We start from the raw sequence: 23316 nt of genomic DNA on the forward strand, positions 1-23316 counted from the left end.
CCCCTGTTTATGCATCCCAGAATCACATTAGCTCTTTTGGCCACAGAGTCTCATTGGGAGCTCATGTTCAGCAGCTTATCCACCACCTCTCCCAAATCTTTTTCAGAGTCACTGCTTTGCAAGATGGAGTCCCCATCCTAGAAGTATGTCCTACATTTCTTGTTCCTAGGTGTATACATTTACATTTTAACATATTAAAATACATGTTGTTTTCTTGCACCCAGATTACCAAGTGATCCAGATCTCGCTTCCTGTTGTGTTCATAATTTACCTCTCCCCCAATTTTTGTGTCATCTGCAAACTTTATCAGTGATGATTTTGGTTTCTTTCAGGTCATTAATAAAAATGTTAAATAGCGTGGGGTTAAGAACCGATCAGTGCAGGACACCACTAGAAACACACCCTACTTGATGATTCTCTGTTCACTATTACATTTTGACACATATCTGCCAGCTTTTAATCCATTTAATGTGTGCCATGTTAATTTTAATCTTTCTAGTTTTTAATCAAAATGTTATGCTGTAGCAAGTCAAATGCCTTACAGAAATCTAAGTATCAGCAGTATTACATTTATCTACCAAACTTGTAATCTTATCAGAAAAAAAATCAAGTTAGTTTAACAGGGTCTATTTTCCACAAACCCATGTTGAATGGCATTAATTTTATTATCCTCCTTTAATTATTTATTTGTTTATTAATTTATTAATCAAATCCCATAGCAGCCACTCCATCATGTGGGGATTAGTGTCAGACTGACAGGCCTGTAGTTAGCTGAATCATTCCATTTACCCTTTTAAAATATTGGCACAACATTAGCTTTCTTCCAGTCTTCTGGAACTTCCCTGGTGTTCCAAGACTTATTGAAAATCAGCATTAACAATCCAGTGAGCTCCTCAGTCAGCTCTTCTTTTAAAACTCTTGGATGCAAGTTATCCAGACCTACTGAGTTACAAATGTCTAACTTAAATAGATGCTGTTTAACATCCTCCATCAAGAATGTTAAACAGAATGGAAAGAGTGTAATCATAGGATATGATTGTCGTCTGTTTTTTGCCAAATACAGAACAGAAATATTTATTGAACAATTCTGCCTTTTCTGCATTATTATTGATAATTCCATTTCCATCTAGTTAATGAACCAATACCATTGTTAGAATTCTTTTTGTTCCTATTATACTTTTAAAACTCCTCTCATTTTCCTTAACTCTACTGGTCGTAGATTTCGCCTTGTGTCTTTGCTTCCCTTATCAATTTTCTACAATTCCTAGCTTCTGATTTATATTTGTTACTATCAGCTTTCCCTGTCTTCTATTTATTATACATATATATTTTTTAATTTTTTATAGTTGCTTTCACTTCAAGTTTTTTTTTAAACCAATACTGCCTTCTTCCTTAATTGTTTATTTTTTTTAGGAGTCTAATAAAGCTTTCTTAAACAATTCCTAATGATCAATCACATTTTTCTGAATAAATTCTTCCTATCAGTAGTTTTGGCTCATAATTGTTTTCATCTTTGTCAGCTTGGCCCTTTTTGAAGCACCAGCTATATATAGTACTGATCTGGACTTTATTCTGCCTGCATGTTATAAATGTGATCAAGTCCTGATCACTTGTACCTAAGTTACCATTAATTTTAGTTCAGTGATCAGTTCCTCTCTGTCAAGGTCTGTCATAGCATTCCCCAGTATTAGCTGCAGTGCTTTTTGAATTAGTAAATTATTGTCTATAATAATAGAAATTTCAAGGACGTTTTAGTCCTGACAGCATGAGACCTCCAGCATATGTTATTCAAATTAAAGTCCCTTGTTATGCAGCTTTCTTCCCTTTCTATCCTAGATAAGTGCAGAGGAGCCAGTTTTCATGTGATTAGCAAACACCAACTAATAGCTGCCTTGTGCTGGATCTGTGTGGTTGGGCTGTTCCCTGTGGTGCTGGTGGGGGTATGTGGAATGGGTCCCTCTTCACTAACCTGTGCCTCTCTCTTACTGCTCTCACAGGCCCTGCAATTGGTTTCTCTTTTCTGACATTCTCAAGAGGCTGAAGCTTTCCTCCCGCATATTCCAGGCTCGCTTCCCACACTTTGAAATTGCTACCCTGCCCAAGGCGGAGTTCCAGCGTCAGGTGTCCTCGAGCCAGCTGCTGGCCCAGGAGGAGGTGCCAGAGAGCCCCGAGCTGCTCCCCCATGGCCCTGCAGAGACAGTGGAGCTGGTGCATTATGAGCCAGAGCTACTGCAGCTTCTGGGCTCAGCAGTGGAGTTCCAGGCCTGGAGCAGCTGACGGGGGCTGGAGCTCTCCCCGCATTGGACTGCGTCATGAGGCAATAAGATGGACTGATGGGAAGCAGCCTTTTCAATGCCAGCAGCGGGGCCTGGAGTCTTTGGCTGTTTTATTCTCTCCTCGCGGCCCCTGAACTCCGACTGGGGAGAGACTCCACTTGTCTCCAAGGACTTCCCAGGGTCCCTTTCTGATGAGCAGCAGCAGATGCAGCTCTCTGCAGGTCCCCTTCCAGATCAGCTGGGAAGCTCGGACCTGTCCCACTGGGCTACCTTAGCTGGGCCTTCCTGGCTGTAGGACCATGGGCTCTGAAGTGAGGGGCAGTGGGTGCTTCTGCCCTGCCCCCCTATAGAACCGCGCCTCTCTCTCAAGCTGCCCTCCCCCCAATGTCTTCCATAGTATTTATTTAATTAGTATTTAATTTGTAATGTTTCTTTTGTTTCTGCTGAGTCTGTATCACTGTGATTATTTGAGCCCCGGGCTGTGGTGAAGAGGGCTTCTTCTGGCCCCTCTCCCAGGATACTCCCAGAGGACACTGCTCTCCCATGAGCAGCTAGCTGTCCAGTGACCGAACTGCTGCAGCCTGGCAGCAAAGGGACCAGCTCTCACAACAGTCCCCAGGTTAAATTCTAGGGCCCGTGGGCAGCCCCCTCCCTTACCAGCTTCTGCTGGGGCTGTTCCCTTCCCAAAAGCAAGTCCAGCTGAGAGCTGTTCTCCAGCCCAGGGTTCAGTCTCCCCCAGGTGCTTGCCTGGCTGTCTCATGCATTTCACTTACATCGCTTGTTTCTGGATTCTTCTGGGCCACTTTGAAGAGGCAGCTGCAGCCTGAGAGCTATTCCAAAGCCCCAGACAGGGACTCCAGCTGCCTCCCATCCTCATGGGCTCCTGCTGCTGCTGGAGGGCCATCCTCCTTGACGCAGTGTCTGCATGCAGACAGGCCCCTTCCTCCACCCTTGTCTGTGCCCCTTTCTTCTGTTCAGAGGAGCAGTTCTACTGCAGAGAGCTGGCCTGAGGGGGCAAGTGCCTGCCCCTGGCAGGAGCAGAGAGCAGGGCTGCACCGCTGTGTAGATGGTACAGTTTTATTGTACAGGTGCTAACAAGGATGCTGAGGACTGGACAATCTGTTTCCTGGCTCTCCCCTGTCCTGCCCTGCAGTGGGAGTGTTGGGTGGTTTTTTCTTTGTGTTGTGTTTCGTCCCAGCCGGGGCAGTTGTAGCCTCCCCTGACCACCACTGGTCTGCCTCCCCCTCCTTGGGACCAGACAGCTCCTTTTTTAAGCTGAGGGTTATTGCCTTTGGGTGTGTATTCTGGCTGCTCTTTCTGATTTCTGTTTTATTATAAACAACCGGCTGTGGTGTCAAAAAACACTTATGTACAGAAAAACCTGCATCAGGCCCTCTGCCTCCTGGCTCTTCTATCGCTGTGTGTGTCGTGTCCTGTTACTGGTGGTGGCAGGGGGGAAGCACTGTTCTTGGGATGAGAACTCCTGTACTCGCAGGGTGGGGTGAGAGAAATGACCCTGGGCTCTGCGCACTGCTCAGTGAGTTGCTGTTCCCTGCTGTCTGTACTGTGAGATCCACTGCTACAGCCCTTTGTTACGGCTGAGTAAGAGCCCAGCCCTGCCCCCTTGCTTGCCTGAGGATAGCATCCTCCTCCAGTGTGCTTTTCTAGAGCCTTATATCCGCCAGGCAGGGGATCAGCTGGGGCAAGTGAAAGCAGGGTGCCACCTCTACCACTCTGCCCCTGTAGCCCAAACTGCTTTAGTGCAGCCTGCTCCAATGTGCCCCTTCTGCCCCTTTCCCTGCAAGCAAAGGGGCACCTTCTATGCATATAGCTGCTGCTACTCACTGCAGCAACTGTGCACAGTGAGATGACACAAAAAGGCAAGGCTGGGCTCTCACTCACTTAGTGTTTTAAATATTCAGCTGTGCTTCAGCCTAGCTCCATGGAGGAGCTGTTACTCCCAAGGCCAGAGTAATACCAGCCTTGGACTCTAGGCCTGGCCTCTCAATGTGTGTAATCACCTCAGCCCATGTGTACACAAGCTGCTGGGCACCTGCTCACAAGCCAGGGCAGCAGTAGGGAGTAGCATAAGAAGGAACTTCCAACAGGGGTTTGGAGGCCCAGGCATAGAGCTCCATCCCCAGGACCTTGGCTCAGGCATGTCTACTCCCCAGGGCCTAATGAACAGTGGTGGCAGGGGAAAGAACTGAGCCCAGGCTGTGGTGAGGAGCAGGGGCAATGGAATGAAATAGGCAAGATGGGCCTTTTTCTCCTGTCCCAGCCTGTGTATTCATGTGGGAGGGCCCAGTAGGTGGAGCATGCTGATCAGGGAGTTTCACACACATACCCTTTTCCCAGGTGTAGATGATATTGGAGGGAGCCAGGGCATGAGTCAGGCCAGGTGCTGTACCGCTCCTAGCAGCTCCTTGGGATGCTGTAAGCAGAGATCCTGGTGCCAGGGCATTGCATGTAGTCTAGCTGCACCCCACCTCCAGCAAGCTTGGAAAACAACCCTGAGAGTTCCAATGGGGCTGGGGCAGCTGGGGGGGGACAGGGGTGTCAGAGGGGCAGTCCTTATGAGCAGAAGAGGGAAGGGATGTGTGCAAACTGCCCATGCCATCCCCTCAAGAGGCCATGGGGAAGCTGGCAGGTGGGGCCTTGGAACCCTATGGCAAGCACCACCCAGAGACAGCACAAGTGCTCTTGGTTCAGCTAAGCCCAGCTTCTAGGCTGCCTGTTGGTGAGGGCATTGCTGGTCCCATCTAGACAGAGCAGGCTGGGTGCCAGGGCCCTTCCCAGGGCTTACTGCAATGGACCGAGTTGCTGGGAGCAGAGTACACCAGCACAGCCACTTTCACGGAGGGGGCAGGTGACACTCTGTGGTGTGTGTGTGTATGGGGCCAGTGGAGGTACAGTTTGGGCGGGGGGAGGCTCTTCCAAAGCCAGTTTGCCATGTTGCATGACACCAGGGCTCTGAACGGTGCTGGGCAGGCCCACCCCTGCCACATGGTTGATGGGAGCCGCAGCCTACTTGCTATGGGTAATGGAAGGGTTAAATGCCCCTTGGTTGGGAGTGTGGTGGGGATGCTCAGGGCTGGGGAAGGGCACTAGCAGTTGGGGGTGGGGGGGTGTCTCAGGGCAGGAGAATAGGGCATTTGAGTGTGAAACACCATGAAGCTAGTGTGAGTGGGAGCCTGAACCTGCTCTGCCCTGGCTCTCTGGGCCCCTTGCGATGCCTTCTGGGGCAGGGGCAGTAGGTGTCCAGGCATGGGCCCCTGACTGGCACAGAAGCCAGCCCCCAGCCTGCTGCTCTTGCTCCAAGCAGACATCCAACCAGCGCCCCTTGGTGCAGTTTCAGCCACTCTCATGGCTCAGGTTACATATGGGGCTGCTCTATTCCAGCTGCCTGGTCATGGTCCCAGTGGACGCCACAAGGCTCCTCAAGGGCTGCTGCTATTCAGCACTGCTCTGTAACCGCTGCCACAAAGGGGCCATAAAGCCGGCATTGCAGGCGAGGTCCCCCCTGCTCAGTGTGCTGGAGGGTGTTGGGGCATAAGAGGTGGCCTGGGGCGTCCCTTTTCACCAGCCCTCACCCTGGCAAGGCCCATAGGCCATGGCACCCAGGGCACGAGTTAGGGTAGGAGCCAGGCCAATGGTAGCCTGTGCTAGAGCCAGAACAGGTCCCAGAAGCTCTGCAATTAGAGCAGTGCAAGCAGCACCTCCCCTACAGCAGCCCTAGTGCAGGGCCCAGCTGACTTCCCTCCCTCCTCGATAATGGGGAGCAGCTCCCATTCTAGCAGCTGTACTCGGGGCCAGGCTCAGCCGCTAGCCCAACCCCTTGGCTCAAACCAGAACACTGCCTCGCATCTCCGCAGATGGCAATTCCTGGGTAAGATGAGGGGTGGCATGGCCATGTGCTGCCACTGCCTTGCCACAGCCCACCACCAGTCTGGTGCAAAATGTCTCTTTAATGAGTGAGGGCAAGAAGCAAATGCGATGCAGCCTGTGAGGCCCCCCCTGTCCCCAGCAGCCCCCAGCCCAGAGTTGGATCCTGTCAGTCCAGGGAACTGAGCTTTCCCAGCATCCTTTGCCTCTGTTGGAGCCCAGGGTGCATCCATGCACTTCACACCACGTCCCAGCATTCCTCCTTGATGTCACCACTGCCTAGAGACAGCAGAGCTGCAGGGGCTGGGGCAGAGCTGGGCTTTGCCAGGAGCTGAGCCATTTGCTCACCAGGGAATGCTGCCTCTGAGCTGATGGCTAATTCCAGTTCCACCACGGGTGTCAAGCCCACCTTTGGGTGGCTGAGTTGGGTGCAGCTGTCAGTGCCTCCTGCTGGCAGGGCTGCTGTTGCTTTGCTATCTTGGGAGCTGCTTAGACCTGGTGGCTGGAGCTCTTGGACCTTTGCACAGCCAGACAGGCTCTCCTGCTGGGACGTCAGCGTGGCAGGATCACTGGAAAGCAGGCTGGGGAGCGGGCGATCCAGCATAGCCAGGCAGCTGCTGCTGGCCTCCATTGTCCCAATGATGGTGGCAACAACAGTACCTGGCTGGCTAGTGAGAGCCATTGGCTGGAGCAGGCTAGACAAGGAGTGCTGTGGGGCAGCAGGCAGGAGGGGGCCTGCTGCTGGGATACTGCTGCCCGGGCCTGGCAGTGGCTTGGCAAACCCATTCATAGGGAACCCAGGCTGGAGCGGGAGCCTGTCCGGAGCAGGGGTGCTGCTTGGAAAAGGAGAACTGGCAGCATTTCCCAGGGCCAGCACTGTGGTGAGTGGGATGGGCTGGAGAGTCAGGGGTCCCAGCCCCAAGCACCCGGGCAGGAGTGGGGAGCTGGGGAAGGAGAAAGGAAAATGGTCACATGCTGGAGTGAATGTGCAGACTGGGCCCCGCCAACCACTGTAGGTGGGGGATGGGAAACCTGCCCCCCCTCCTCCCCAGCCTGGCCTCCACTGCACCCCATGTCGTCCCTCCACTCACAGCTGGGGCACCAGCCCCAGTGCTTGTGACCCTAAGCTGGAGCCTATGTGCCCAAGACCCTGTGCTGCCTGCCTCTGCTGGCACTGAGGTGTTGGCATTCTGATTGTCACCCATGCACCATATCCCCCCTGCCCTGCCCTGGCTCACTCAGCCTCGGGTCCCCCCAAACTGCCTTTCACTGTGTCCCCCCATCGGGCCTCCTACCACCTCCCCTTTCTGCCCTGCAGCGCAGCTCTCCTGCCATGCCTTGCTAGAGCCCCACCCTTTGGCTCCCATGCTCCTCTGCCCCTGCACTGTCCCACCAGCTGGGCTCCCTGTGACCCTGTTCCTGAGCCGCTCAACCCCTCAGTGGCATTCGTCTCCTCCAGCCCCATCATCTGGAGTAATCACCGGCCCTCATTTCACAACCTGCCCGCCCTGCACCCAACTTCTCCAGAGAGCTGGCAGCCTGGCCACGGAGGGTACTGCTGTCTGGGTGCATGATGGCAGCCATGGCCCTGTGCCCAGGTTTGGCATAGAGGCTGGGCAGAGCCTGGGGCCCCGGCAGGATCCCAACTCCCCTTGCCCAATGCTGCTCTCAGGAAAGCTGGAGGGTCCTGCCTGCAGTGGCCATGGCACCTTCATCCTGCTGAACACAAGCTGCCACTGTGAGGGGCTGCCCTGGGGCAAACACCCCCTCCAGGGCCAGGCCCAGCCCTGGCCTGGAGGCTGGTCTGCTCCACTCAAGGCAGCGTAAATGCCAATGGTGAGCAAGGCATTGCATGGCCAGAGGGTCCATGCACCCCCCTCCCACTGCATCCACAAGGGGCTGTGTTGGGGGAGACAGGCTGGGGCACGGCTGGCATTCCTCAGCCCTGCATGTTGCAGAACCGGCCCTTCCTCCAGGCACTTACCCCATGGCGTGGGCGGGTGGCTTGCTGGCCCCTTGCTGCACCTTGGGGGCAGGACATGGTGCAGCTGCGCACTCCCGAGGCTGGGTCACTGGTGCAGTCTCCCTCTTGCTGTGAGTGGGGGACACGGCCCTCTGGAGGGGGGCACTCTGGGAAGAGGGCCCGGTGGCCGAGCGGCTGGCTCTGGGGTTCACGGGGCTCACTGCTTCCCCCTCATCCTCAATCACCACCAGGTCCTTGGGCATGTCCTTGAACTGATATACCAGCCGCTGCCCCTCCACCTTGGCCAGAATGCCACGCTGGTAATAGTACCTGGGGGAGAGACCATTGCAGCATGAGCCCGAGATCTCCCCAGCCCCCAGTGCCACAAGCCCACCCCTGCCTCCTCCAGTGCCAATACCCACCCCTCACCACTCCCCTGCATCCCCACCCTGGCCCCTGCACAGCCCCCTTACCCCATCAGTGCTGCACTCTCCCACACAGCTTCCCCCCACACTGTATCCCCCGCACCGCTCCCCTCTTGCCCCCAGCCCCCAGCTGGAGGGCCCTACCGCAGTGCCCGGCCCATGGTTTCGTAGTTCATGCTGGGTTTGTTCTTTTGCTTTCCCCACAGCCTGGACACTGCCTTGGAGTCCACCAGCTTGAAGATGCCCCTGTCTCGCTGGGTCCATTTGATGTACTTTGGGCAGGTGTTCCTGTCCTGGAGCAGCGCCAGCAGGAACTCCCACAGGTAGAGGGCATTACCTGGGGGGGGCAAGGCGGACATGAGGGACAGACAATGAACAGCCCTGGGAAGGGGCATCCCAGACCCTCCTCTCCTCTGAACTGCCCCCTGTGCTCAGGGCCGGCTCCAGGCACCAGCTTATCAAGCAGGTGCTTGAGGCGGCAATTCTGGAGAGGGGTGGCACTTTCAGGTATTCGGCGGCAATTCGGCAGAGGGTCCCTCAGTCCCGCTCGGAGCGAAGGACCTCCCGCTGAATTGCCGCAGATTGCGATCACGGCTTTTTTTTTTTTTTCCGGTTGCTTGGGGCAGCCAAACCCCTGGAGCCGGCCCTGCCTGTGCTGAGGAGCCCAGTGCAGCCCCTGTTGTTCTAAGGGGAAGGCGTCAGGATCTTACTGAGTCCCGTGAGCCAGCCCAGTGCCCCATGCACCACCCCATCGCTAGCCAGAGTGCCCTCCCTCTGCAGCAGTAGCGAATGTAGGCCTTAGCTCCACAGCCCAGGCAGAGTGGAGAGCTGTTAATCAGTGCGCTGCGGGTGCGGGCCACTCCCAGCTGACGTGCTCCAGAGTCTCAGCTCTCCTTCACAATGGGCTCTAGCCCTCCTGGCTACAAGGAAACCGTCACCACGTGTAAGGCACAGAGAGGAGGGACACGTCTGCCAAGACCAGCTAAGCAGCTCAGAGCTGCAGGGGAGACCGCTGGGAAATCCTCTCAGTATCAGCACTGTTAGTGTTCAAGCACCAAAGAGGAGGCGGAGAGGCCTGGATATAGCTGCACAGAACGTCATCGCCTGGGCAGACATGGGCAGAGGGCAGAGCCTGGGGAAGTACAACCGCTCATTTTCTCCATTCTGAATCCTGCTACTCTGTGCAGTACGGACGCAGCCTCCTGGCCCAGGGATGTTAGCAGAGCCAGCAAGTTCGCCCAGTAGCCCCTGGCAGAGAGCAAGTCACCATTATCCACAGCAACACTGGGCTGCTCCTCTCCCACCAGGCCTCCCCTCATGGGCTGGAGGCTAGAGCTTTTCCAGGCTGCCATCCCATTCAGAGAGTCCAAGGTGAGAAGGGTCCACTGTGATCAACTAGTCTGTCCCCTGCACCCCACAGGCCAGAGAGCTGCCCCACAGGAATCCCTAGGTGGTGAGGGAGGGCGCTCTGCTGCAGCTGCCGGGCTAGTGGTGGGCCAGGCCGTATGGGCCGGACTCCCTCGTCCCTGAGTCAGACTGGCCAGGGGGCCCAGCCAGGCGGGAAGCATCTTCCATTCGCTCAGCAGCCTCTGGATGATGATTTGCCCCATTGGGTGCTGAGCCAAGCACGTCTGCTCCCTGCCAAGCTACAGGAGCCATTTGCTGTGGCCCTGCCTGACCAGGCATCTCCTAGCCTGCCCCCCCCCCTCCATGGCCCACCATGCTGCTCACTACCTTTGCCGTCCTTGCTCTTCCTGCAGATTGGAAAGCCTGGGGCGGTGATGGGGGAAAGGCAGCGGGGGGGCTTCGGCTTGCGACCTGCAAGGGGAAGACAGGGGAAAGGAAGAGCATTGCCCCAACCCTCTTACCACCCAACCTGCCTCTCTGTGGGTCTCCCCAGGCCATCAGTATTTTCACAGCAAGCGCTGGACCTCCTGCCCCTGCAGCATCCTCTGAGCGGGGCCTGGGCACTGCACCTCCCCTGGATTCACTTCAGAGAGCAGCTTCCCTCTGTCAGTGACTGTCAGGCTGTGGATACGGTTGTCTGTCCATGGACACACGCTGGGACTGTGCTGCGTGCATGGCCCAGAATCACTGCTCTCCCCACTGAAATGTAGGTAGCTGCCGTCCGCTGCAGGAAGATTGCCGCTGTTCAAGATCAGGACAGCATGCGATCACTACAGCAGGGTTGCTGTCTTCCCAGCACAGTTCTGCACAGCACCACACCCACCTCCAGTGTGTCAGTGCCAGAGGAGGGAGGGGGTGACGGGCCAGCACTGTAGGGTTGGGTCTCAACAGTCACACAGCCAGTGATGGAGACAGGCTCCGCACAAAGGGCTGGCCATGCTGCTGGGCTCAGATCAGAGCAGCTAGTGGGGGTGATATTGTCTCCACACCCTGGTGCACAGTACTGGGTGGGGGCGGTGGGCTGGGGCCAGCATTGGCCATGGGGCGGGGGTGGGGAGGATATAAGATAATGGTGTCTCTGACCCATCGTGGCGGAGAGGCAGGCAGACAGCTGGTTTGGCCAGTGTGTGGGGAGCTGCAGTGCAGGGAGTGGCGATGGAGATGGGACGCCCGGGGCTGGCTGGGCAGGGCCTTGGGTCAGGGTTAAGGCTGGTAGCTGAGACTTGCGGGGATGTGGCAGGTGCATGCCAACGAGGAGGCTGGCTCTGCACCAGGTGCTCCCCGCCAACAGAACAGGACATGTCACTGGCCCGAGGAGCCCTGCAAGGAGAGGAGGGCACAGCACGCGCAGGATTTAGGGGACGCAGGTTACCTTTCCTCCTGGGCTGCTTCCCTGTCTGCTCCTTGGTGGACCCAGCCATGGGATTCTCCTCGTCCCCAGACCTGCGCAGGTCATTGGCTTCCCCCGGGCCCAGGGGGCAGGCCTCTCTGTCCAGGGAAACCCTAGTGCTGCCAACTACAAGGGATACAATGGGAGGGAAGCCTGACTGAACATGGGGCACCAGATCAGCATCACGCCCCCAGGACCCTCACTCAGGCTGGGCCATGCCAGCAACTCCCCTGCCCACCAAGATGCAGCCACCCTGAAAGAAGGCCTCTAACCTACACATAGACCCTATCTAGGCGTGAGCACCCTCCAACCCTCCTACCCCATGCACAGGAGGGGAGAGCCACCTCGCCCTGATGCTCAAGAGACCCCCATGGGAGGGGAACGCCACCACCCTGTGAGAGGGCAGGGGCCCTCGTAGTGCCTTGTGAGAGGGGAGGGCCCCCAGTCCCTCCTTCCCATGAGAGGGGAAGGGCTCTTGTCCTGCCCTCTGAGAGGGGAGGGCCCCCAGCTCTGTCCCCACCACAACCTAAGAGGGGAGGGCCACTGCCCAGGAAAGGCAACTCACGCAGGCGCTTCTCATCCAAGATGTTGTTGGGTGACTCCACCCAGAGCAGGCCCTCGCCAGCTGCAATGGGGGGTAACGGCTGCTCAGCGTCACCTGCAGAGAAACAGCCTATGTCAGCCCCCCCCACACACTTCAGGAGGGAATGGGACCACCCTGGGGCACCCACCTGTTGCCAGGCTTTCCAAAGAGCCCAGCCCCCAGCAGCACCTATTGTTTCCATTGGGATGATGGAGCCATTCCCCCTCTCGGTGCAGGCTCCATGCAGACTCTGGCAGGCAGTGCTGCACAAGGTTTCCTTGACCCCATGAAGGCTGGAGCCATGTCACTGCCCCTGCCAGTGGAGATGGTGGTGCATAAACATGCAGCTTGCTAGCTGCAGCATCATATGCAGGGCTGGAGCTAGACTGGCTCTGCACACCAGGGGAGAGCCCTGAGCTCAGCTCTGCTGGGTCTCAGCAAAGGCCTGGCTTTTGGAGTCTTACAGGATCTGCAGTGACTGAAACACCCTCCTCCCCCTTACCCCCGTGTGACCCACCTGGCACTGTGACACTGTCCCCGACAACCTGCAGCTCGGGCTTGTCCAGCAGCCCATCTGCCATGATGCCACTGGGTACCTCATCCAATTCCAGCCCCGAATACACACACAGCAGGTCTGTGCAGGGAAGCTGCTCCTCCAGTGGGGCAGGAAAGGCTAGTGGGTCATCGAGCTGCAGGGGGACAGACATACATCATAGAAAGTGCAGCTTGAGACCAGCATGCTTAGCACCTCCCCCGACAGAGATCTCAGGGCCAGCCATGTGATAGGATGCCTCAGGTGCAAACTGGAACTGTGGGACCACTGTGCCCCCTTAACTCTCCAGCCTGGGCTGTAGCTCCCAATGCTTTGCTAGTGACAAGCAGCAAACCCCTCCAGGCACTGTTATCACTCAGCACAACAGCAGGGGGAGCCCCACACCCAGCTGGGTTGCACGAATGCTCCCTGAGCCACTCACGAATCACACAGAGAAAGGCACCAGCCAATTCCCCCACAGCTTCCCAGCCTTGCACCCCAGAGCTGTACCATCTTGCCCTGGCCAGTGCAAAAGCCTGACCAGTGCAAATTTATTACTCAGTCTGCCCCTCCCTCAATGTGGAGAGGTCATGCACCAGCCTTTGTAACCTGAGCTGAGATTTCCCAAGCACTTGAACCAAACCAAACTGTTTTAGGTAAAATAGAAACTAGATTTATTAACTACGGAAAGATAGATTTTAAGTGATTATAAGTGGTACGCATAAGAGGTCAGAGATAGTTACCAATGAAAATAAAAAAAAAGCACACAATCTAAATCTTAAACTGTATTACACTAGGCAGTATTTGGATCAAGCAATTTTCTCATCCCACTGGATGTTACAGTTCTTAATACACAGGCCTCCCCTTAAGCCTGGCCCAGTCTCCTTAGTTAAAGTTTTTGTCTTCTCAGTGTTCCTGTTACTTCCAGTGTAGGTGCGGGAGGTGAAAGACCAAGGCATGCTGCCGCTGTTCCCTAGTTTTAGCCTCAGTCCATGTGTCTAAAAGACTTCCGCAGACATGGCCTGGTGGGCTTTGCTGAGTCACTGGGCTGGGCAATCCCCAGGGTGTGGTCTTGTGCAACTGAGTCACAGAGTTGAGCAGTCCCCATTGTGTGGTGCTTGGGCAGCTCTCATTGAATTGTAAATCCCATGATTACACTCCCTTGCTGATTAATGGTAGTTGAGCACCCTCCTGGGAGGGGTCCTTTGTGTGTCACTAGCAAACTTACAACACATTTCAGTAACAACCGTACAGCAAAATCTCATAGCTTCATACACACTAACGAGAGATATTTGGACAGAACAACAGGGTTCAGCAGATCATGACCTTTCCTAGGATATCTTACATGGCATGCTTTGTACAAAAATAAACACAGTTACATGACGGCGGTGAATATGGGGGTTCCAGGGTTTTGATTTGAGGTACAGGGTGCGACACCCATAGATTCCAAACACACCTCTCCAGGGGCAGGCACCCTCCCTGAAACGCGTCGCACCCCATGCAACAGACAGTCATTCTCTGGGTTGAAAGGAGGGACAAGGAACCCCAAGCCGCTGCACAGCTCCCACCCCTCAGCGGCTCTGCTGCCTGGCTGCACAGAACCCCCACCCTCACCTCTGCGTGCATGGCTGGGCTGTGTAGCTATCATGGCAGCCCCACCCCACAGTAAGGCACTCCACAAACTCCTAGCAATGCCTAGCTGGGGACAAATTCCAGACTGCCAGCACTTGGATTGGCTGCTGCATGACACGCTCCTGTTGGGTCACTGCGAGAGCAGTCCTGACCCTTTCCAGAGATTTAGGCACAGGGCCTGCTCTGGCACCCAGTAGCACTGCTCTGAATGCAGAGTAAGGGCCCCACAGGCTGGCTGGTCACACCATAGCTGAGAGCAGAAACTGGCCAAAGCAAGGGAGATGCGAGCACATGCCACTGGAGGGCAGCACTGTGTCTTCTAAAGAAGCATCCTGGAACAGGGGCTTCAGAGTGGCAGCTAACCACTGGTGGAGAGTGCAGTGCTCGGCCTGGTCTACACTACGCGTTTAAACCGATTTTAGCAGCATTAAACCGATTTAACGCCGCACCCGTTCACACTACGAGGCCCTTTATATCGATATAAAGGCCTCTTTAAACCGGTTTCTGTACTCCTCCCCGACGAGAGGAGTAGCGCTAATATCGGTATTACCATATTGGATTAGGGTTAGTGTGGCCGCAAATCTACGGTATTGGCCTCCGGGCGGTATCCCACAGTGCACCACTGATCGCTCTGGACAGCAATCTGAACTCGGATGCACTGGCCAGGTACACAGGAAAAGCCCCGCAAAGTTTTGAATTTAATTTCCTGCTTGCCCAGTGTGGAGAGCTCATCAGCACAGGTGACCACGCAGAGCAGCTCATCAGCACAGTTAACAATACAGTCTCCTGAGAATCGAAAAAGAGCTCCAGCATGGACTGCACGGGAGGTACTGGATCTGATCGCTATATGGGGAGAGGATTCAGTGCTAACAGAACTGCATTCCAAAAGACAAAATGAAAAAGTATTTGAAAGAATTTCCAAGGCTATGATGGAAAAAGGCCACACCAGGGACTCAGTGCAGTGCAGAGTGAAAGTTAAGGAGCTCAGACAAGCCTACCAGAAAACCAAAGAAGCAAACGGAAGGTCCGGTGCAGGGCCAAAAACATGCCGCTTCTACGCTGAGCTGCATGCAATTTTAGGGGGCTGCGCCACAACTACCCCACCCCTGTCCGTGGATTCCGAGGTGGGGGTTGTAATCTCAGCCATGGCTGAGGATTATGCGGACGGGGAAGATGAAGATGAAGAAGGTGAGGAGGATGACCTTGCAGAAAGCACACAGCACTCCGTTAGCCCCAACAGCCAGGAGCTTTTTCTGACCCAGACGGAATTATCCTCCCAGCCCTCCCAAGCCACTATCCCAGACAATGAAGCCATGGAAGGGACCTCTGGTGAGTGTAACTTTGTAAATAAAAAACATGGTTTAAAAGCAAGCGTTTTTTAATGATTGATTTGCCCTGAGGACTTGGGATGCATTCGCGGCCAGTAAAGTTACTTAGAAGTTTGTTAACATGTCTGGGGATTGAGCGAAAATCCTCCAGGGACATCTCCATGAAGCGCTCCTGGAGGTACTCTGGAGCAAGGCAGCCTTGTTCTGTCCACCATGGTAGGACACTTTACCACGCCATGCATGTAGCAAGTAATCGGGTATCATTGCATGACAAAGCCTAGCTGTGTATGGTCCCGGTGATTGCTGGCTTTCAAGAAACATCCGTTCTTTATCTCACTGTGTTGTCCTCAGCAGAGTGATATCGTTCAGGGTAACCTGGTTGAAAATCATGAATTTAATTAAGGGGACAGAGATGCCCATTTTCCTACTGGGTTCGTGGCCTGCTGCTTAAAAAAAATCCTTCCTTGCACGTAGCCAAGCGGGGAGGAGGAGTGAAATAGCGATGAGCTTTTTCACGTTTGGCTAGCAGGGATCCAGCTACTAGCCACGCAGTGGGGGGGGGGGAGTGAAGGGGGGTGATTAGCAGTGAGCTTTCATGATACCAGCCATGCGGTGGGGGGAGGGGTAAAGCACTGTATATATGAAGGCTGCAGAAGCCGAAAGACAGTGGCTTACCATGGCCGCATGCAAGCTGAATTCTGATGCCCGGACCTGCATCTGTGAGATCTGTAACACCAGAGCCGCAGGCACTCAATATTAAGATGCAAAATGCGACCTTGTAGTGAAATCACAAGTGCTATGTAAGGTGAATAGTGCTGTTCACTGTGAAAGAGTATAACCATTGTTCTGTAAAATGTATCTTTTTAAATACTTCGCTCGCTTTTTTCCCTCCTTCATGCAGCTGCAAATTTTTCAAGCATCCCTACTCCGTCCCAAAGGCTATCTCAGATAAGGCAGCGGAAAAAAAAGACGCGAGAAGAAATGTTTTCCGAAATCATGGAAGTGACCCGCAATGAAAGAGTGCATCTGAATGAGTGGAAGGACGTGGTAGCAAAGCACAGGAAAGATGCCCGTGAACGTGAGGACAGGAGGGACGCTCAAGATGAGAGGTGGCGGCAAGAAGATCAGAGGTGGCGGCAGGAAGATCAGAGGTGGGGGATGCAGCTCTGGGGCTGCTGCGTGATCAAACTGACATGCTCCGGCATCTGGTGGAGCTTCATGAACGGCAGCAGGATCACAGAGTGCTGCTGCAGCCCCTGTATAACTACCCTCCCCACTCACCATGTTCCTTAGCCTCCTCACCCAGACGTGTAAGAACGCGTGGGGGGAGGCTCTGTGCACCCGCCCACTCCACCCCCGTGGACAGCCCAACCAAAAGGCTGTCATTACTGTGAAATTTTTTAAGTGGCCTTTTCCTTCCCTCCTATCCTCCTCCCAAACCACACCCGGGCTACCTTCTCAGTTCTCTCCCTCTTTCTATAATGAATTAATAAAGAATACATGATTTTTAAACGATTGTGACTTTATTTCCTTAAGCAAGCTGTAATCGAAGGGGGAGGGTGGGTTGCTTACAGGGAATGAGTCAATCAAGGGGGGTGGGGGTTCATCAAGGGGAAACAAACACAGCAGTCACACCCTACCCTGGCCAGTGATGAAGCTCGTTTTCAAAGCTTCTCTGATGCGCACCGCTTCTTGGTGTGCTCTTCTAATCTCCCTGGTCATAGAATCATAGACTCTCACGGTTGGAAGGGACCTCAGGAGGTTATCTAGTCCAACCCCCTGGTGTCTGGCTGCGCGTAATCAGCGGCCAGGTGATTTGCCTCAGCCTCCCACCCCGCCATAAAGGTCTCCCCCTTACTCTCACAGAGATTGTGGAGAACACAGCAAGCAGCAATAACAAAGGGGACACTGGTTTGGCTGAGGTCTGAGCGAGTCAGTAACGTGCGCCAGCGCGCCTTTAAACGGCCAAAGGCACATTCTACCACCATTCTGCACTTGCTCACCCTGTAGTTGAACAGCTCCTGACCACTGTCCAGGCTGCCTGTGTATGGCTTCATGAGCCATGGCATCAAGGGGTAGGCTGGGTCCCCCAGGATAACAACAGGCATTTCAACATCCCCAACTGTTATTTTATGGTCTGGGAAGTAATTCCCTTGCTGCAGCCATTTAAACAGAGTAGTGCTTCTGAAGACACGAGCGTCATGAACCCTTCCCGGCCATCCCACGTGGATGTTGGTGAAACGTCCCTTGTGATCCACCAGTGCTTGCAGCACCATTGAAAAGTACCCCTTGCGGTTTACGTACTGGGTGCCCTGGTGCTCCGGTGCCAAGATAGGGATATGGGTTCCATCTACCGCCCCCCCCCACAGTTAGGGAATCCCATTGCAGCAAAGCCATCCACTATGGCCTGCACATTTCCCAGAGTCACAACCTTTCGTAGCAGTAGCTTAATGATTGCTTTGGCTACTTGCATCACAGCAGCCCCCACAGTTGATTTGCCCACTCCAAATTGATTCCCGACTGACCGGTAGCTGTCTGTTGTTGCAAGCTTCCAGAGGGCTATTGCCACTCGCTTCTCCACTGTGAGGGCTGCTCTCATCTTGGTATTATGGCGTTTCAGGGCAAGGGAAAGCAAGTCACAAAGTTCCATGAAAGTGCCCTTACGCATGCGAAAGTTTCGCAGCCACTGCGAATCGTCCCACACCTGCAAAACTATGCGGTCCCTCCAGTCTGTGCTTGTTTCCCGGGCCCAAAATCAGCGTTCAATGGCTAGAACCGGCCCCATTACCATCAGGATCTCCAAAGCGCAGGGGGCCGCGGTTTGAGAGAATTCTGTGTCCATGTCCTCATCACTGTCATCGCCGCGCTGCCGTAGCCGCCTCCTCCTCGCCTGGCTTTGCAGGTCCTGGTTCAGCATAGACTGCACGAGAGTGCGCGAGGTGTTTACAACGTCCACGATTGCGGTATTGAGCTGAGCAGGGTCCATGCTTGCTGTGCTATGGCGTCTGCACAGTTCACCCAGGAAAAAAGGCGCAAAACGGTTGTCTGCTGCTTTCACGGAGGGAGGGGTGAGGCTGTACCCAGAACCACCCGCAACAATGATTTTTGCCCCATCAGGCACTGGTACCTCAACCCAGAATTCCAAGGGGTGGGGGAGACTGCGGGAACTATGGGATCATAGAATCATAGAATCTCAGGGTTGGAAGGGACCTCAGGAGGTCATCTAGTCCAACCCCCTGCTCAAAGCAGGACCAAACCCAACTAAATCATCCCAGCCAGGGCTTTGTCAAGCCTGACCTTAAAAACCTCTAAGGAAGGAGATTCCACCACCTCCCTAGGTAACCCATTCCAGTTCTTCACCACCCTACTAGTGAAAAAGTTTTTTCTAATATCCAACCTAAACCTCTCCCTCTGCAACTTGAGACCATTACTCCTTGTTCTGTCATCTTCTACCACTGAGAACAGTCTAGATCCATCCTCTTTGGAACCCCCTTTCAGGTAGTTGAAAGCAGCTATCAAATCCCCCCTCATTCTTCTCTTCTGCAGACTTAACAATCCCAGTTCCCTCAGCCTCTCCTCATAAGTCATGTGCTCCAGCCCCCTAATCATTTTTGTTGCCCTCTGCTGGACTTTCTCCAATTTATCCACATCCTTCTTGTAGTGTGGGGCCTAAAACTGGACACAGTACTCCAAATGAGGCCTCACCAGTGCTGAGTAGAGGGGAATGATCACATCCCTCGATCTGCTGGAAATGCCCCTACTTATACAACCCAAAATGCCATTAGCTATGGGATAGCTATGGGATAGCTACCCACCGTGCAACGCTCCGGAAATCGACGCTAGCCTCGGACCATGGACGCACACCGCCGAATTAATGTGCGTTGTGTGGCCACGTGCACTCGACTTTATACAATCTGTTTTACAAAACCGGTTTCTGTAAAATCGGAATAATCCCGTAGTGTAGACGTACCCCTCCATACTGCTAAGCCTGGCTCAGTCTGAGTCTGTCTGCAGCTCCTAGCCCCTTGGCTCCAGCCCTGCAGCAGCTGTCAGCCCCCAGGAGTGCTTGACCTGCTTCCCACACTTCCCCTCCCCATACACCATAGCTGGGTGTTTGCTGTAACAGGAGACACCCGATTGCCTGCCCAGCTCGGGTGGCTTACACCTGCCTAGCTGCGTTGGTCCCAGTATATTAGAGAGACAAGCTTGGCTCTCTCACCAACAGAAGTTGGTCCAATAAAGGATATGACCTCCCACACCTTATCTCTCTAATAGCATTGCCATCACTGTGTAAATGTATCTTCCTACTCTTCCAGATGTTTAAAAAATGAGAAAATGATTCTCTGGCTTTGCCAGTTCTTGCCTTCACTCCTTTAATGGCCTGGCCATTAGCAGATATTGTACTTAAAAGTTAACTAAAGTCATCAACTCTTTCATACCCTTCTCCAGCAGTCATATATGTGTCAATATCATCAGCATTCTCTGCTATCCACCTAATCTTGGTCTCCTGCATACTGATACAAATACTGATTGGCAGGTTTTACGTTTATGCTCATAAAGAGTCTTTGCGTTCCATCCACATTGGTATCCATGTGACTATGTCATCTGCAAACTCTTGGACCCACAGTTTTATCTCCTGTCTCTCCATCACTCATCTCATTAACAAGTCTAAGACAATGCAGAAGAGAAGTGGAGACAGTACACAGCCTTGCCTTACATCAATAACAATTTTAAGCCGTTCCATGTCTCCACCACGCAGACTCATCATACAAAGCTTTTATCAACTTGCAATTTTTGCTGGAATTCCATAGTGTCTTGGGATCTTCCAGAGGGCTTTTCTTTGGACACTGTCAAATGATTTTGTGAAATCAATTACATAAAAACCTTCTTCTGCTGGTATTCTAAGCTCCCCTGGAGGTGAAAACCTGATCTGAACACAACCTTTCCTATCAAAATCCAGCCTGTTCATTCCTGTGTACTTTGTCAACGGCAGTTTTCATCCTATTCAAAATGATCATGCAAAACACTTTTCCACGTACAGGGAGAAATGTCACCCCGCTCCACTTATCAGAAAAAGACTGGGTCCCCTTTTCAGAGATTTTTACAGGTGACACCTCTTCTCCTATCTTTAGGACAGATCTCCTTTTCCCAACCCATGCTATACAGCCTGCACACATGTTCACCATGACTTCCTTTCCAGCACTTAATATTTCACCATGTATCTTACCACAGCTTGAGGTTTTACCCCTCTTCAGTTGACTTATGGCCTTACTTGTTTTCTCAAAAGCAGTTACTCCTAATGAGATGGGTAAGTCCACTGTTTCTTCACAACTCGCAATGTGCATTAGCAGTTCTGGCTGACTGAGCACAGCCTGGACATGAAACGCTCGGTCCTTCCTCTGTGGTTAAAATCCTCTCATCTCGGGCTTCACGAAGCTACAACAGTTTGAGAACTGTGAGAACAGTTGTTCAGATATTAGGAATCCCCTCTCTTGTACAATTCCTCATCTTCTCTTGCTTTGGTAGCCATCCACCCTCTTGTCTCTTCTGGATGATCTATCAGCTTCCTCATCTTTGTCTTGCTGTATAGTCTTGCTGCAGAATAACTCTTTTACTGCTAGCTTGTTCATGCTGAACTCTTATTTTATTCTTTCCTAAAGCCTCCATGTATTTGGTTGGAGCCATTCTTCTGTCAGATTTTCTCACTCCTGCCCACAAGGCCCATTGAGAGAAAAATAAATGCTCCCCTGAGCCAAGAGAAAGGGCTCTGGGATACTTAGAACTCTAGCGGGGACAAGTTATTGTACAAATACCCATTCCCTGCCAAACACTGCCCCCTGGCACTAAGGCAAGATCCCACCATGGGACTCAGCCCCAGAGCACCCAAGCACCAAGCTCAGAGTCAAACTCAGCTGGCTGATTCCCACTGGACTCTCAAGGGGAAACCCTGGCCCTCATTTTCAGCCCTGCTAACAGCACCAGCGGGGTTAGGGTTTGATCAAACAACCTCCCCTGGCAGGGATTTAGGTCTAGCCCCCCCTTGCACATCCTCCTGCACCCAGACAGACACACCGGTGAGGCTAGTCCCCACTGCGGACAGCGTAGGAATGGGAGTGGAGCGCATGCATCCACCCCTGGACCCTACCTGGTGTATCTCCTCCAAGCTGCTGCTGGCAAATTCAAACCCCAGATCAGTGGGGTGGGCAGCTAGTGACATGGCCCAGCATCAGACACAGACACCAGCAAGAGAGATGGAGGGAGCAGTGGTGCCTTTGCCCTGAGGGAGCCGGTGTGACAGGACTGCAGGTGCCCTCAGCTTCATAGGGATTGCAGGGAAAGGCTGCCCCACACAGCTGGCCCAGCCCAGGGATCTGGATGAGGGATCCCTTCGGCTACCGCTGCATGCTGAGCAATGTCACCACAGGCCAGGGCTTGCTAGAGAGAGAAAGAGACATTATTGCTCTGCTGTGCGGGAGCCAGCCAGAGGGAGCAGCTCGTCAGCCCCCCAGGGCTCCCCACACCACAGTCTCCAGACCCCACTCCCCCGCACGTTCCCCACCCTTATATTCCTCAGGCCTCCCCCACCCTTACACACTCCCTGTCCCCACACTCCCAAGGCCCCACTTCCCCGCATGCTCCCTGCCATCCCCAGGCCTCCCCCACCCCCACACACTCCCTGCTCCCACACTCCCCAGCCCCAGGCCCCTGCATGCTTCCCACCCATGTATTCCCCAGGACCCCCCGACCCTCACACATTCCCTAGCCCCACACTCCCCAGGCCCCACTCCCCCACACGCTCCCTGCCCTCATATTCCCCAGGCATCTCCCATCCCTGCACACTTCCCACCCCTGCAATTCCCAGGCCTCTCCCTTACCACCATCCCCACGCCCCACTCCCCCACATGCTCCCCGACCCTGCAATTCCCAGGCCTAGGATTGCCAACTCTGACTGAAGCTATTCCAGGAGATTTTTCCCCCCCAGCATGACATCATGTCATTTTCTTAAAATCTCCTGGATTGCTTTCAATAGTCAACAGGAGATCAATGCCAATTCCGGGAGACTCCAGGCCAATCCTGGAGGGTTGGCAACTCTACTCAGGCCCCCCTCTCCCCACACACTCCTTACCCTGCAGTTCCCAGGCCTCCACTTCCTGAACACACTCCCTGACCCTGCACTGCCCAGGCCCCACTGCCCCCCACATGCTCCCCACCCCTGCACTCCCCAGGCCTCCCTGTCCCCGTAATTTCCAGGCCTCTTTCACAACCTCCCACATTCCCCTCACTGCTCTGATCCCCAATATTCCCCAGCTCTCCACCAACTTCCTGGTACAAGTGCTGGAGGAACCAACTAGGGACCATTCTCTTCTTGACCTGCTGCTTACAAGTAGGGAAGAATTGGTAGGGGAAGTAGAAGTGGGTGGCAACCTAGGCAGCAGTGACCATGAGACAGTTGAGTTCAGGATCCTGACAAAAGGACGAAAGGAGAGTAGCAAAATACAGATCCTAGACTTCAGAAAAGCAGACTTAGACTCCCTTAGGGAACTGATGGGCAGAATCCCCTGGGAGGCTAATATGAGGGGGAAAGGAGTCCAGAAGAGCTGGCTGAATTTTAAAGAAGCCTTTTTGAGGGTGCAGTAACAAATCCTGCTGTGCAGAAAGAATAGCAAATATGGCAGGCAATGAGCTTTGCTTAATAGTGAAATCTCTGGGGAGCTTAAACTCAAAATGGAAGCTTATAAGAAATGGAAATTTGGACAGATAGACTCATAGACTTTAAGGTCAGAAGGGACCATTATGATCATCTAGTCTGACCTCCTGCACAATGCAGGCCACACAGTCTCACCCATCTACTTCTCTAACAAACCCCTAACCTATGTCTGAGTTATTGAAGTCCT

At 53.7% G+C, this 23316-nt stretch overlaps 2 protein-coding genes across 11 annotated transcripts in view; one reads left to right on the forward strand and one right to left on the reverse strand.

Moving 5' to 3' along the window:
* Positions 1 to 3668, forward strand: part of BCORL1 (BCL6 corepressor like 1) — a 42841-nt gene extending 39173 nt beyond the window's left edge. For both annotated transcript variants that reach the window (XM_039489175.1, XM_039489176.1), the window contains exon 14: positions 1998 to 3668. In XM_039489175.1, coding sequence (XP_039345109.1) covers positions 1998 to 2277 — 280 coding nt within the window. In that variant the 3' untranslated portion in view covers positions 2278 to 3668. The remainder of the gene's footprint in view (positions 1 to 1997) is intronic.
* A 2408-nt stretch (positions 3669 to 6076) lies between these two features.
* Positions 6077 to 23316, reverse strand: part of ELF4 (E74 like ETS transcription factor 4) — a 46832-nt gene continuing 29592 nt past the window's right edge. For 6 of the 9 annotated variants that reach the window (XM_039489811.1, XM_039489809.1, XM_039489808.1 and 3 more), the window contains 8 exons: positions 21567 to 21856; positions 12447 to 12618; positions 11912 to 12004; positions 11329 to 11472; positions 10284 to 10367; positions 8694 to 8886; positions 8146 to 8454; positions 6078 to 7105 (listed from right to left, as the gene is read on the reverse strand). In XM_039489811.1, coding sequence (XP_039345745.1) covers positions 6400 to 7105; positions 8146 to 8454; positions 8694 to 8886; positions 10284 to 10367; positions 11329 to 11472; positions 11912 to 12004; positions 12447 to 12618; positions 21567 to 21638 — 1773 coding nt within the window. In that variant the 5' untranslated portion in view covers positions 21639 to 21856 and the 3' untranslated portion in view covers positions 6078 to 6399. Of the gene's footprint in view, positions 7106 to 8145; positions 8455 to 8693; positions 8887 to 10283; positions 10368 to 11328; positions 11473 to 11911; positions 12005 to 12446; positions 12619 to 21566; positions 21857 to 23316 lie in introns of all 9 variants that reach the window. The other 3 variants (XM_039489816.1, XM_039489815.1, XM_039489814.1) reach the window with 1 other exon arrangement.

This window comes from Mauremys reevesii, linkage group 9 (assembly GCF_016161935.1).
Source record: "Mauremys reevesii isolate NIE-2019 linkage group 9, ASM1616193v1, whole genome shotgun sequence".
NCBI classification, from domain to species: domain Eukaryota; kingdom Metazoa; phylum Chordata; order Testudines; family Geoemydidae; genus Mauremys; species Mauremys reevesii.